At 38.9% G+C, this 14,820-nt stretch overlaps 2 protein-coding genes across 2 annotated transcripts in view; both read right to left on the bottom strand.

Moving 5' to 3' along the window:
- LOC113529180 (gamma-aminobutyric acid receptor subunit rho-2) overlaps window positions 1-4,808 on the bottom strand; it is a 31,649-nt gene extending 26,841 nt beyond the window's left edge. The window contains exon 1 of the mRNA XM_026918197.3: window positions 2,678-4,808. Within this exon, the coding sequence (XP_026773998.3) occupies window positions 2,678-2,799 (122 nt within the window). The 5' untranslated portion in view covers window positions 2,800-4,808. The remainder of the gene's footprint in view (window positions 1-2,677) is intronic.
- A 108-nt stretch (window positions 4,809-4,916) lies between these two features.
- Window positions 4,917-14,820, bottom strand: part of ube2j1 (ubiquitin-conjugating enzyme E2, J1) — a 28,270-nt gene continuing 18,366 nt past the window's right edge. Inside the window, exons 5-8 of the mRNA XM_026918143.3 lie at window positions 14,655-14,760; window positions 12,076-12,205; window positions 11,324-11,446; window positions 4,917-7,753 (exon numbers count right to left, since the gene is read on the bottom strand). Coding sequence (XP_026773944.1) covers window positions 7,490-7,753; window positions 11,324-11,446; window positions 12,076-12,205; window positions 14,655-14,760 — 623 coding nt within the window. The 3' untranslated portion in view covers window positions 4,917-7,489. The remainder of the gene's footprint in view (window positions 7,754-11,323; window positions 11,447-12,075; window positions 12,206-14,654; window positions 14,761-14,820) is intronic.

Genomic DNA, 14,820 nt, shown 5'->3' with positions numbered 1-14,820 from the left:
GTGTGTGTTCTGACACCTTTCTGTCATAGCCAGCGTTAACTTTTTCAGCAATCTGTAATACAGTGACTCTTCTGTGGGATCAGACCAGACGAGCTTGCCTTCACTCCCCACACGCATCAGTGAGCCTTGGGCGCCCATGACCCTGCCACCAGTTCACCGGTTGTCCTTCCTTGGACCATGTTTGGTAGGTACTAACCACTGCATACCAGGAACATCCCACAAGACCTGCTGTTGTAGAGATGCACCGACCCAGTCATCTAGCCAAAGTCACCCAGATCCTTACGCTTGCCCATTTTTCCTGCTTCCAACACATCAACATTGAGAACCAACTGTTCACTTGCTGCCTAATATATCCCACCTCTTGACAGGTGCTAATGTAACAAGATAATCAATGTTATTCACTTTGCCTGTCAGTGGTTTTAGTGTTATGGCTGATCAGAGCATATATATTTTTTGCATAGTAGTGAGTCAATATAATTTCCACTTCTGCCTTTCAGGGTTTACCCTAATTAATCATTTCGAGTCAAAATAAAGTCCACTTCTGCCTATTGGTGCTCCCAGCTGTCTCTGCACTTTTAGGGAGTTTTGTGGCTGTCAATAAATGCAAATGAGCTGTGTGGAAACACATTTTGCACTTTATGGGTGATCAACATCTGCATGCAAATACGGAGAAAATCACACACACTATGGACAATGGTTCCTGGAGGTTCGAGGTAAACGTGCTAACCACAAAGACACCATGCCCCTAACCAAATGCTATTTTGCTAGCAGTTTAAAAAAGCAAGTATTTTGATAGCAAGTAAAATGCCCAACAGAAATTAATTAATTTAATCTCTTATAGTACAGAAATTGATATAGAAAACTTTTAAACATATTTCCACACCAATGCTGAAAAGTCTATGTAGCACATTAATCCAGCTGTACTACATTTACATTTATGGCATTTGGCAGACGGCCTTATCCAGAGCAACTTACAGAAGTGCTTTGAAGTCTCTACCAATAAATTCATCCTGATGCTGGTTCACTAGGTCATGGACTAAGAGTACTATCAGTCTAACAACTCTGTTGGGGAGGTAATATAGTAAGAAAAGCACACAGATAATTTGCACATTGTTGGTACACAGATTTCAACCACCTCCTAAATCTAAGTTTAACCCCTATGGCTGTGTAAATTAACTCTGCTGATGATGTACTTAGGTCACTCTTAAACTGTCATGACACACCACAGATACACTCCCATCTCACAAAATGCTGGAGTAATAATATTTTTTGAGCATATTGTGACGACGCATGCATCCTGTATGCCTTTTTACACACATAATCCAAACCCTTAATGACAGGATAAATATCCTAAATCTTTATGTAAGGAATAAATCACAATGCAGCATGCAGTTACAGGAAAACAATCAATGACGGGGTGGTGTGATGCAGCGTGAAGCCAAGTTGATTTTCCTGTAACAGCATGTGTTTTATTCTTTTTATTCTACAGCAATGTGTGTACATTTTCAATGCTTTGAACCATTTACGGTTACTTTGACGCTACACTGAATGTCATAGAAACAAGTTAGTTCCTGGTATCACTTACGTTATATCAGCTATAAACACTCGTTCCTTCACGACAAAAAAGTAAAATAAGCCAAAAAAATGCAGTTCTTTGTTCTTAAGACTCCCCTGCATTGGAAAACGTACTGACCGTTGCGAAGCACTGACACTGGAGACTCCTTCCATAAATGTTCAACAAACATCTCCTTACTGAAAACGTCACCATATCAATGATAAGAAGTGTTTTAATCTGTTTATTATTAGGCTTAGATTACGTGGAGCGTCCACCATACAAGTATCTCTGAATTAGCTACTAATATAGAAATAAATAAATATAAACCTATGAGCTGCTGTTATAGAAAATTAATCAACACTAAGGAGAATTCACCATGCATGAGCACTGTGGTATAAGAAAATGTATCACATCAGTCCAGTTAAGGTCATTTTCTGCAGATTTTTTAACACATCTTGGCATTTTCGCTACTATGGATAGCACATAGCATGAAACTATTGAGCAAAATGTAACATTATTAGGGAATTATGAATGAATGAATGAATGAATAATACTAAGCTTTACTGTCAACACAGTGTCCTGATCTCCATGGTCCCTTAAGCAAGTGGCGCTTGGTTTACTATTTCTCTGTTTATCAGAATGATAAAAATACTAGTTATTATGAGGGATATGTATAATTTTGTATAATCCCTCATACTATGTTAAATATCATGATATTACATGGTATCATTTGTAAAAAAAAATAAATAAATAATAATAATAATAATAATAATAATAATGAGATGACAAATTTGGGCTGTTTCACATGGAAAAACAAAATTAAAAAAAAAAATATATATATATATATATATATATATATATATATATATATATATATATATATATATATATATATATATATATGACATAGCCCAAAAAATGCAAAATACAGATATTATCAAGTAGAAAATAAGTATTTTTTCTCTTCTTTAGAATATATAGTATAATTAGTACATACATAAAGATCACAAAAGTTTCCTCCTTAACAGCAGGTTAAACATCAGGTTAAGAAGTGTTTAATGAAATTTTGAAAAAATTAAATAAATATTTTTAAAAATAATAATAATCATAAACAGTACGTACGGTCCGTGTTTATGAGTTTCCAGGTTTGCAGACCACCTGCGTTTCCTGCTCTTCTGCTTCCCACATTCGACAATCAGAATCAGACAGAAAATGAGAAACAGCAGGTTGGTAATGTAAGGCATGATGTGGGTTAGATGAGGAATCCGCCTCTGTGTGTGAACTCTCCGTCCTCAGCATGGTAATGTTCCCATTCCGCACTCTGTACTAACACGCATCTCTCTGTCCATAAGAGGCAGAGTGTGTGTGTGTGTGTGTGTGTGTGTGTGCAAGTGAGTTGCTTCCCGCTGTTTCCGGTCCTGCGCTCTGATTGGCTCCCTGCGCCGCTGAACCGTAGAGAGAGAGAGCGAGAGAGAGAGAGAGAGAGAGAGAGAGAGGGAGAGAGAGAGAGGGAGAGAGAGTGCGGCTCAAGCTCCCCGGTCCCTCAGTGATGTGTGTGTGGAGGACACAGGGCATGAGGACACAGCGTAACCCAATTTTACCACACAAAAACAAAAACACTTCTAAGTGGTGTTTGATTGATTGATTGATTGATTGATTGACTGATTGTCTGTATTTTTTCCTTTCCAGTTTTTTTTCCACACAAAAGTCAACTCAAACTCAGTGGGCAGGACATTTTATTGTCACTGCTTCATTCATTCATTCATCTTGGGATCTATCCCAGCAACACTGTGTGCAAGGTGAGAATACACCCTCGATGGGACACCAATCTGTCACTTGCTTATGAAAGAGTAAAACCATAATTAATCTTAGTTTATGATTTGGATAATTAAAAATCGCCGATTTCTTGATGAGGGTAAAAGTGTAGGTGTGTTACGTTTACTGCTGTCTAATGGCATTCCTGTGTCCAGTTATGCATTTTATTACAGAATAAAGCAATTTATTGGTCTTCAGTACAAGTTTTTGGATGAACTTAAGGAAACTATCACTTCTTAGTTATCACTTATATTAATATTAGGGGCAGTGCCACACACCACACATCACCACACAACTGCCCCCAAGCAGCAGCTAAACCACTGCATACCAAAGTGCTGCTGAATTCTCCAATCTGATTGGTCAGAAGTTGTTGAGTTTCTCTAAGAATAGTTTCAGCCGTAGATTTATTGCTAAGGAGAAGTTTTCTGTAAGGAGACGCTTATTAAAATTTATGGAATCAGTCTTAGCACTTTGTAATAGACATAAACATAAAGCTGTTCCTTTAAGATTTCAGACATGGGAAAGACTCCAGGACTGAGAAATTTGTACTTTGCAGTTTTTCAGCAAGCTGCATTTTTTTAATATTAAAAAATGAGGAAAAACTAAAATGTTTGGTGGACGTTCAACAACATTAAATGTAACTATATACAGATAAAAAGTATAACATCAGAGCTGCTGTTATAGAAAGAAAAATGAAATCAACACCTTCTGACCAATCAGATTCAAGAATTCAGCAGTGCTGTGATATAAATATAAATTAAAGACATTTAAATGTGACAGTAAAGTTGCTTGAGAGTTGTAAATTTAGCATATTAGAATGCAGTAACTCCTTTGCAAATGACATTATTTGAAGTCTCTTATGCGTAAATTTACACACATTCAGGAGCTCGAGTAGGATACGAACGTTTTTCCGAATTTACTGGATTTTCATTTCATACCAAATTTCTTGTTTAAAAGCTCGTATGAACGATTTACAAATACATCCGTTCGTATCCAGCTTGATAAACAAGGCCCATTGTTCATGGGGAGGATAATCAGAAAGTTATTGTTCTCTCAGTGATTAGATTCGAATTGTGGTATAAATATGAATTATACACATTTAAATGTGATGATGAGGTTCTAATATTGTGAGACTGTGTTTTGCCAAAATATCAAGGTTCATGATTAGCATCTCACCCACTGCTACAGTATTTAGCATACACAGTATGCAGTATGCTACAGAAAATGGTATTTTCTCTACAACCAGAATGTAATCAGACTTTCTGAATTATGAGTTTATGAGGAAGTGATTAGTTTACTCTCGCATTGAAATGAGCACCGGGATGTAACAAGGCAGGACGGGCCGCCTTCTTCTTCCTGCAGTGCACAATACCCAGAAGACTTTAATTCCACAGGGAAATTTGATTGATTCCAAGAAATCACTAAAGCAAGCAAAATTATAGAGATTCTTCATGGAGCAACTCAGGGTTAAGTGCTTTTCAGAACAGCACCCAATGTTCCAAAGTTATATTCAGTTAAAAAAAAAAAAAAAAAAAGACTAACACAATTAATTTTCTCAATTTTAATCAGCCTCTTGTTAAAAATCATAGAACAGCTTTGACAGCACACAGCTCAGATTCAAACCGAGCCATTTTAATTGCAGGGTCACTAGCGTAAAACTTGGTCACAATTAAAAGCACTACACGTAAACTGACAGGCTGAAAAGATTCACGCAGTCTGTCTGAACTTATTCTGGCTAAACCCTCACTAAGGGGTACTTCAGCAACCGTATGTGTATGTGCTGTTCAATATTTATGAGCGTAGAGTTCCGCATGAGCTTGTCTAAACCTAATACACTTTAATGAACTTCATGGTAACTTTGGTGGACGTTAGATGGGGTGTAATTCAATGCGACAATATTTTTACCCGACCAAAAGCACATGCATCAATAGCCTTGTGAGGCTTAAAAGTCTTTTTATCATGTTTACAGGTCATAATAACATATATTAGCTTTTCTAAACCGGATTTATAAAAAAAAAAAAATCCCTGTCTATAGGAATGCAATATTGCTGATCAGTCATCAGTATTCCTTTGTTTCCAAGGTTTGTAATTTTGTCCTTCTTGAAGGTCTGCTGATCGTGTGTGTGCCCTGTAACAGAGGGTACAGCTCTCTCAGCTTGGCAACCAATGAAGAAAGCTTTGGCTGGAGAACACATTTCCCAGCTTGTCTCATATCTATTATTATATTCGTTAGTAGAAAGTGACTGGCTTGCATTAGAAAACACCCACACCCCCTTCAGTCCAGGTCTAGAAATCAAGACTAGTATTTCACAATCCTAGTCATATCATCCTAGTCACACTTATTAGACTTGTGCGCTATAACAGTTTAATCGTCCCTACATGATATTACACTGCCATGATATCCAGTTATATTATATTATATTATATTATATTATGTTAACAGACCCGCAAACATTTTGTGTAGCAGCTCTGCAACTGAAGATACAAAAACAGTGGAGATGTCAATCAAAAAGTACCATAAAAGCAGGAAAACAGGAGATGAGTCAACAGATATATGAATCTGGAAGGATTTCCCAATGTGTTTTGAACTCTCCAGTATTAACTGACATCACCTGGAAGCCCCGCCCCCTCACCCAGTCTCACATTCTCTCGACTGGACTTGTGCGGCAGCCTTGCTTTCTGTCGAGCTAGATGAAGAAGGAGAATATTTTTGAGTACATGAAGGTGAAATAAAATCTATTAATGTATGTTTGACCTAGCTAACATCAGACAAGTATACAGTCAACATCACGTAACTGTCGTTATAAGGGATGCCACAAAAAAAAAAAAAAAAAATCAGGCATATATGGCCTTTGTTTTTTTGCCAAAAGAGAAAAAAAGAAACTTTTTTTTTTTGTTTACCCCAAAAAAGATTAAACAGGACTGCATCAAAGTGGCTTTTTACTGTGCATTACTACATAATCACTGAAAAATAGGCAGCCGAGTTTTCATGATTGCCACTGCCAGCAAGCAGTTCCCGACTTCACAGTTAATAACATTACGCACTCCCATACTCTTAAACCTGAACTGGTAAAAATGCTCGTTTTTTTTTTATTATTATTTGAGTGATTCATTCATTCACCTTGAATTATAGAACAAGCAATATAGAACAAGCCTAATGCTTACATTATATTTACTAAGCACTTTTAGTTTTGATATTTCCTTTGAGATATTAGAATCAGATATCTGCTTTTAAGTAAATAGTTGCCCAACTTTCATGTAGTCCCAAAAAAACTGAGTGCTTATGTGTCAACCATTAATATTAATAAGAACAATATATAATTTTTTAGAGTAGTCTACTACATACAACTGCAGCGAAAACAGTGACAATCCCATTTGTTTTTTAAAGCATTTTTAAAGACAAGTAGGGCCATAAAAATGTAAACAGAAGCCTAGCCAGATTCAGTGAATGGCAAGTATTGGGCCTCATGTATCCATCATAGTTTGTGTAAATGTTTTTTTGCAGGCCAAACCAAACTAAAAATTCGCACCAGATTTAAAAACATTGCAGTAATTTGCTACAGTAACTCATTGATGATTACGTGATTTTAAAATCAATCAATGTTCAGATTAGTGAGTCTCCTTATACATAATTTACACAAACGATGGGGCATGAACTAAGGAGGGTTTAGGGTTTAGGGTTTAATACCACATTTCTTGTTTAAATGTTCTGCTCCTAAGAATGATTAAGAATAAACTGTTTCATATCCGGCTTCATAAATAAAATTTGAACTCAAATAAAATGGCTTGCAATAGATATAACCTAGTCAACTAACATATCAGTATACGAGGAAAAACAGTGATATCCCATTGATAAAGTGTATCCCACATTTCCTGGACAGGTGTCAGTCCTTTAAAATCAGGAAAGTGTGTATTTCCAACACAAGTCAGTCATTTTTTTTTTCTAAATATAGTAGAGATGTGATTCTTTTCTAAGTAAGTACAGTATGCGCTGCCCTCCTCCTGTGGTATGCACGATTAAACACCATCAGGCATCACTGAGGAGATGGTGGCAGCTGGAAGGTGGTGAAGGTTGGTGGCAGTTTAGTTTTAGTGGGAGTTTATTTTTAAACTCTGTGGTCAGAGCTCGTAGTCAAACTTGTAGTCCTGGGCCAGGTAGATCCTGCGGAAGACGAGGGCGGCGAGAGCCAGCGTGAGTAGCACGATGAGCACGGCCGAGCCCGCGTGGCTGCCGTCTTGCTGTGCTGCTGCAGGGAATGCTGGGTAAGTGGGCCGGCGTTGTGGCTGGTTCTGGTTCCGGTTCTGAGCGCGGCGCTGTCGAGGGCTCAGGGACCGAGAGGTGGGAGCTGCAGGAGTGGAAGCGGATTCAGACACCGAATCAGCCTGGAGGGAAAGAAGATGGTGTGAGAGACCAATATATACATAGGGACAAATTAAAGAACAAAAAAACAAACAAAATAAAGGCTTAGTAAGCTGTTGGGCCAACAAAACATCTTCAGTGTGGCTTATCATTGATCTACAAGTCTCAGGAACTGCACTGGAGGGGTGAACACCATACTTCCAAAAGGTATTCCCTGCACTGGCACTTGGTTCAAAAGTCTTAAACTGGGTTGAGATGTGGTGACTGTGTAGTGTACGACACTTCACCGATGTGGTCATGTTTAAAGGCATTCCACAAAATACTAAAAATATTAGAAACAGACCAATATAATATGACAGTATTCTAGTGCCTCATCACACTAATCCCACTTTGTTTAGGAGACACTTTCATTACAAGGTATAACATAAGGTTCATTTTCAGAATCAGACTATGAGGCCAGATATTGGTTCTGAGAAAGTCTTTAACCAATCTGCAATATAATTTGAAAAGATGGTGACTTTTCATTCTCACATTAAGCAGATACACTGAAACCAGAAAGTGCCATATTATTTGGGGAAAGTGGTTGATCCACATCGAGCTAAAGACATCATGCACAGGATTGTTGAATGGATCACAAGTTAACAGTAAAAAGTTAAAAACATTGCATTGTCTTGCTGACCTCACATAGACAGAATATTAAACACCCCATTAACCTTCAGGTTTAATCTACCTGTGAAGTGCAAAGCTTACTTTTGGGTGATGGATGGATTTCACATGTGAAATACTAACAGCGTCACGCTAACTTGAGCTTGAGCAGCTGTAAAAATGAAAAAATGGAAACGGGGCCTGGAGCATATCGCCAACCTCTATAAATAAACACACTCAATCATAGAGTCTGGTTTATACTTGGGCAGAAGTGCTTCATCTGTAGAGTGCAACACACATGACTGTGATCAGTATATAAGATACCAGTTGAAGGTGTTTTTTTCCCCTAAAAGAGTGGTATAATTTTAAAGCTTTAGTGTGTAGGCAGCACTTCAGACAAGAGGATGATAACAAATCCACCAATTTAACAATTGGTGTGCATTTAACAACAGATATCGTCTCAAAGCAGCTTTACAGAAACCCAGATGTAACTGTTAACTGTTCTATGTAAACTGTTGATAGGAAGTGGACATAATCTGGGTGATCTATAATCCAGTTTTGTGAGCTTGTGCCCACTGTAGCCTCAGATTCCTGCTCTTGACTGACAGGAGTGGAAACCGATGTGGTCTTCTGCTGTTGTAGCTTATCCACTTCAAGATTCGACATGTTGTGCTTTCTGAGATGCTTTTCTGCTCACCATGGTTGTAAAGAGTGGTTATTCGAGTTACCAAAGCCATTCTGTCAGCTCAAACCAGTTTGACTATTCTCCTCTGAGCTCTCACGTCAACTAGACATTTCCAAACACAACGGTCAGAATTTACAGTCACAGGATGTTTTTTGTTTGTCACACCATTCTGTGTAAACTCTGGAGACTGCTGTATGTGAGAATCCCATGAGATCAGCAGTTTCTGAAATTAAACAGCTCGTCTGGCACCAACAACCATGCCACAGATCACATTTTCCTCGTGCTGATGTTTGATGTGAAAATGATCTGATGCTCTTGGTTGATATTACGCATTGTGCTTCTGTCACATGATTGGCTGATTGGATCGGTTTCAGCTAAGAAGACCCAAACATGCTTTCCTGCTAGTCTCTAGGTAAACTAATGAATCTGAGGTAGCAAGATGGGGAAAATCTATACTGATTAAAGATGGGTACGATTTTGGAACCATTTACAATTTTATTGTAAAAATACTTGATAAATGCGATTGATCCACTGGACGCCATGTAGTGTCAGTAGTATCACAATCCAATATAGACATCAGATGCCTTGATGTCCATCTGTGACATTGCTATCATCAGAATGGTGTGCTTCCTTGGTAACCATATTTATATCACAAAATCACTTAGGTAATGGAAGTATCACAAACGAACCAGTGGTGACGGTGTCCATACACTTCTGCTTATCATATCCGTGTGAAATTTTAGCACATAAAACTGCAAAATTATCCATACAGGGACAGCCAGCCCTCATGAAAGACCTTCTTATCGGTTTCATAACAGGTAACACTAGTACCCTGAGAAACCTGTTTAATCAGCTATATAAATGCAGACAGTAAGTAGATTATGGCATCAACTTTATAATAAACCTCACAAACCCTCGAAGTGATGATTTAGCTCCCTACTGAGAAATTCCTAATAAAATGAACATAGCTGTATTACACATTTGAAAACGCAGCTTATTGGGACACGGAGCGTAAAAACAGCCTCCGAAGCAATTAGCATTCATTGCTGCCATGCTTTTTAAAGCATGCTGTGTGTTTCAGAGGCTTAAATGTGGCCCCCTGCTTAGATGCCTTTGACTGATTCAGACACTCCGCCATGTCTAGTGACAGAGACTTTGGTGTGGATGGATTCAACCGGGATCCGATCTGACTTCCTGATGAAAAGATGAGAGGCGAGAGAGGAGGAAAGTCAGAAAAGTTCACGCCATCTGCTATGACTGAAAGAAAAGAGGGAAGAGAAAAGCAGTTCTGCATATGGCTGCTGTAATCACTAGCACCAGTGAGCAACTACATGCAGTGCTTCTGGGGTATTTCACACTGGATGTGCGAGTCTGTTGGTGTGATTGTGTAGTGGTGTATGGAGAAAGTGGGGATTGGCTTCTATGTCGAGATGAAGGTGTGAAAAGGCAGGCTCTTAGAGAAGTAGTAACATCATTTCTTATTAAATCAACCAGTATGGAAGGAATTACTATTTTATCAACCAGTTAGTTCAATATTGTGAGACAAAGTCTAATTTACTACGTTCTCAAATAACAAGAACTAATTTGTGGTTTCAATAGGATCAACCGTCTGCACAATTAGAGAACCCTTCTGCAAAATCCTAGTAAATCAGGGCTTTGGTGTGATAGTTGTGATGCTGCATTATGCAGAAACGCCTATGTAAATTGCAATGACAATACTACACAAAGAGTACAAAGAGTCTCTCTCTCTCTTATGTATAACCGGGCAGTTGGGCTGTCTGTTACATAAAGCACTAAGAGAAACAGCTAACGTTAGCAGACGTGCTGCATTCTCTCTCTCATATCGTCTCTAAAGCAGCCAGGCCCCGCAATCGCCCTTTTAATTTAATGGGTCTGTGAAAACGCCGGGGGGATCAGAAGAGAGTAAATTGGCTGTAATTGTGTGGCCCCAGAGTGTGTATGTTCTTCTGCACTGAACAGGAACTGACTAATCCTGAGATGGAAACACTGCAGAGGAAACGGTTACACGAAGTGGAGTGAAACACAGCCAGGAGCCCGTTGCAGAATGTGTAACAGCCTCCATGTTTCTGTTGTGAGGAGTGTGTGATAAAAGCATGTGCGATGGGCCTCAGGGGTGAGTGGGAACGAAACAGGAGTGATGCAAGAGCGCTCAGGCAGCCGGCATTTGGCAGAATTTTGCATTCGGAGACTCGTTTGTGTGCCACGTGCGAGATCAGATTGCAGACTGTGTGTTTTCACCCACCTGTTCGGCCTGAGCTGTCCCTTCACTGTCCTCTGGGGTGGAACTCGTCTCCTGCTGGCTGGTTTGGCTAACACTCGCTGTCTCTTTACTCCCACTGGCGCTGGACGATGTGCTGGACTCAGCCTATGCAAAAACCCAAACAAAACCCTGAAATTCAACACACCCACCACCATTTCTCTTATCAGTGTGTCTGTGTGCACACTTCTGTGTGGATAGTGGTGTGGCAAGTCATTATCATATCTGTAAATGTAACAGAGTTTGCATGCAATTCTAGAGCCATTTCTTAGCCAAGTCGAAGAGGTTATAATTGCGCGTAAAGAAAATGCAGTGATAGAAGTTTGTCTTCGTCCCATAGCAAGGGTATCTTAACAATTTATCTGCTACCTGATGGAGAAAACAATACTGAGTCAGAGGTCACATGCTGGGTAAGAATTTAAAAGAAAAAAAATAAGATGCTCCATTAAGTGCAGAGCCATTTAATTAATGTGAATAGCTTAATATGCAATTTCAGGCCATTTCTGCTTCAGTAAATACAAGAAGAAAAAAAAAACTCACTTCCTTTGAACTTAGTAAAGACAAATTTCTCTGCTGTATAAGCGTGCTGTTTTTTTTTTTTCTTAGGTTTTCTTTTCCTCCTTCTTAACAGACATGTGCGTGTATATCTGTCTTACAATTCTGCTACAATTAAGATGGCATGAAAGTCTGTTCCATTCCAGGAAAAACAGCAATAGGGTATATACAGGTGAATGTACCTTAAAGCTGATCTGCTGTGCTAGTTGCTGAGCCTGAGGGTCCAAGGGTTGGCGCTCGCTGTTGGGCGTCAGTGCCAGCAGAGCTGTGCGCATGGAGCAGCCACACATCTCACAACAGAAGTCCTGAGACCTGAAAGCACGTAAGGCACATTTCCATCAACTGAAAATGTGGATGGATTAGTGGTTCCATCTATGAACAAATGAAGTCATTAACAAAAACAAAGCACCGCACTTCTCTAAATCAGGTTATATAGAAGAAAAGAAAAAAAAGAAAGGTTATTTAAGGTGGATGTTGGTCATCAAGATCATCACATCTCTTTTTATCTGCATGCCGAATTTTTTACAGCTCAGACATACTATTTATACGTGATTTGTTTAAGGTGAAATAGGTGGATGGAAATATAATAACAAAAAGCTTTGAAGAAATCCATGATATCGCCTGGTTCCACTGGACCACAAAGCTCAGTTCAATCAACCCAAAAGCTCCGAAGTTGCTGACACAATGAACCAAAAGGTCAAGCTTCTCAAAGGACCGGGGTGAATATTAATCTGATATGAAAAACAATTTCAGAGGTCAGAGGTAAGGTATAATTTTCCTATAACAGCACGCCCCCAAGCGTTTTATTACTTACATAATTAATGTTTCCAACATTTAAACAGCTTTCATTAACTAAATGTCATGAAGCAGAGAATTAAAGATCACATGTAAATCATGTTTTGGATTTAACTGGTACATTCGACAACATGCTCATCGGCTCATTCCACGATTGTGACTGCAGTCCAAGACAAAAACTGGCTGAAAGAAACTGAAATATAAACTCAGTGTCCTGGTTAATCGGAAGCTTTAAGGAGATGGCTGGAAGCCAAAATGTAAAAAGGCAACATTAGGACAGATAAGGAATGTTAAAATGTATAGATGTTATGGCTCAAAACGTGCACGCGTTTCATCTAGGTGCTTTCTCATCATCAGAACTCATCCAATCTCTAGGTGTTAATTGGACGGCTTTTTGCTGAAGACCTTCATCTTTATGTGTTAATAGCTGATCTATCTTCATCTACTTACTTTGGTTCAAACTTTTATTTTAACTCTAGCTCCTTTGGAAAAATATATAAACACTACATGCCCACACATGCTGGATTCAGAGGCTCTCTGATAATGACTTGAATCTCTCGAGGTTCAGTACAGATCCATAACATATGTGCTGCCCACTAAGAAAGGGAAAAGCCAAGATGGAGGCTGTTTAATAAAACATACACAAACACACACACACACACACACACACACACTGCGTGGTGCACTTGTGTGTCATGCAACAATGTTTTAATAACCTCGAACGTGTTCTGCTTCAGTATTCAGAGATTATTCTGCTGGATTTGTTTCACTTACAAACCTTGATGCAATGGATAGCTCTTTCTTTATATTCTTTGAACCTTTATCTTAATGATTTTATTCTTATATTTTACTGATGTTGCATTATTGTATGCTAATTATTACACAATTTCCCTGTCTGAGATCAGTGTCACCTCCCTGTCACGTGCTTCCACTAAGACACCAGCTAACTGTATCTTTTTACAAACTGCTTCTCATGTTGCACTCTGACGAAAGCGCTATCTGCCCTCTTCCGCATACATGAGCTTACAGATGCCCATGATTGGCTAGCATTGCTGTGATTGACAGGAGAGAGAGACTATGGCATCTCTCCCACCTAGAGAACATGGTCAATTTTGCTCCCTTGGCTCCCAACAATAGGACCAATGCTTTTCAGCTGCATCCCCAAAGAGCAATTTATCTTAAAAGAGTACACTAACCAAACATGAAAATGCACTAAAAAATCTTTTCCTTACCCCAAACACATATTTGGAGTCCAAAGTCAGTTTCTTTAGCTTAGCTCTAGAGCTACAAAGCTGCCAAAGAACTCGAGTTCAAACCACTTCAGACAACAGGAACCATTCCTTTAATAATGTAAGATGTTTGTACAATGCACCCATATGCTATGTGGCTGTGAGAGAAGGAAACTTTCATTTGCTTTGCCCTAAAACTGACATAAAGGGGATATATTTTTATGTATTAAAAAAAAAAAAATCAGTAAAGCTCCATGTATGGCATTTCAGTACAATTCATTCTAACTGCACCACTTCATGGGTAACGCTGAGATGTGCCATATGCAGATCTAATAAAACTGGGTGAGATTTTAAATGATATTGACTAGATCTGCTCATTGACACAGGGACGAGATTGTACCGTGAAAGACGTGTACATCTTAGATTAAAAAAAAGAGCCCAGAAAATTAAACGACACCCACTCACACCCAAGAACCTTGTGCAATAAGATGCCTTTAAGCCTCCAGTAATCTGCTTCAACCCTCATTCCACATTGCCTTAATCAGTACTTCACACTTGAAGATGCTTGTAGATATGGTAGTAGAATTTTTTTTTTTTTTGTGCTTACGTTGAACGAACAGGGCTCGAGAGTATGATCATTTCAAAAATTGTGTGTTCAGAATGAAGCAACGATGGACAATCGGTGGTGGGTTGGGGAAGAGAGAGAGAGAGAGAGAGAGAGAGAAATGGTTTCTTACTTCTTGGCCAGGGCTTTCCTTTCTTCTGGAGTGTAATCCAGTGATCCAATGGCCCCCTCTCCTTTAGTCGGCATGAAGCCTATAATCGCTATTAAAGCTGTCCGGACTGAAACACACACACACACACACACACACACACACACAAAGTAAAAGTCACGACACAAGG

The sequence above is a fragment of the Pangasianodon hypophthalmus genome, chromosome 30 (assembly GCF_027358585.1).
Source record: "Pangasianodon hypophthalmus isolate fPanHyp1 chromosome 30, fPanHyp1.pri, whole genome shotgun sequence".
Taxonomy (NCBI): domain Eukaryota; kingdom Metazoa; phylum Chordata; class Actinopteri; order Siluriformes; family Pangasiidae; genus Pangasianodon; species Pangasianodon hypophthalmus.
The sequence above is the reverse complement of the archived record's forward strand: the minus strand, read 5'-3'. Positions and strand labels throughout refer to the sequence as shown.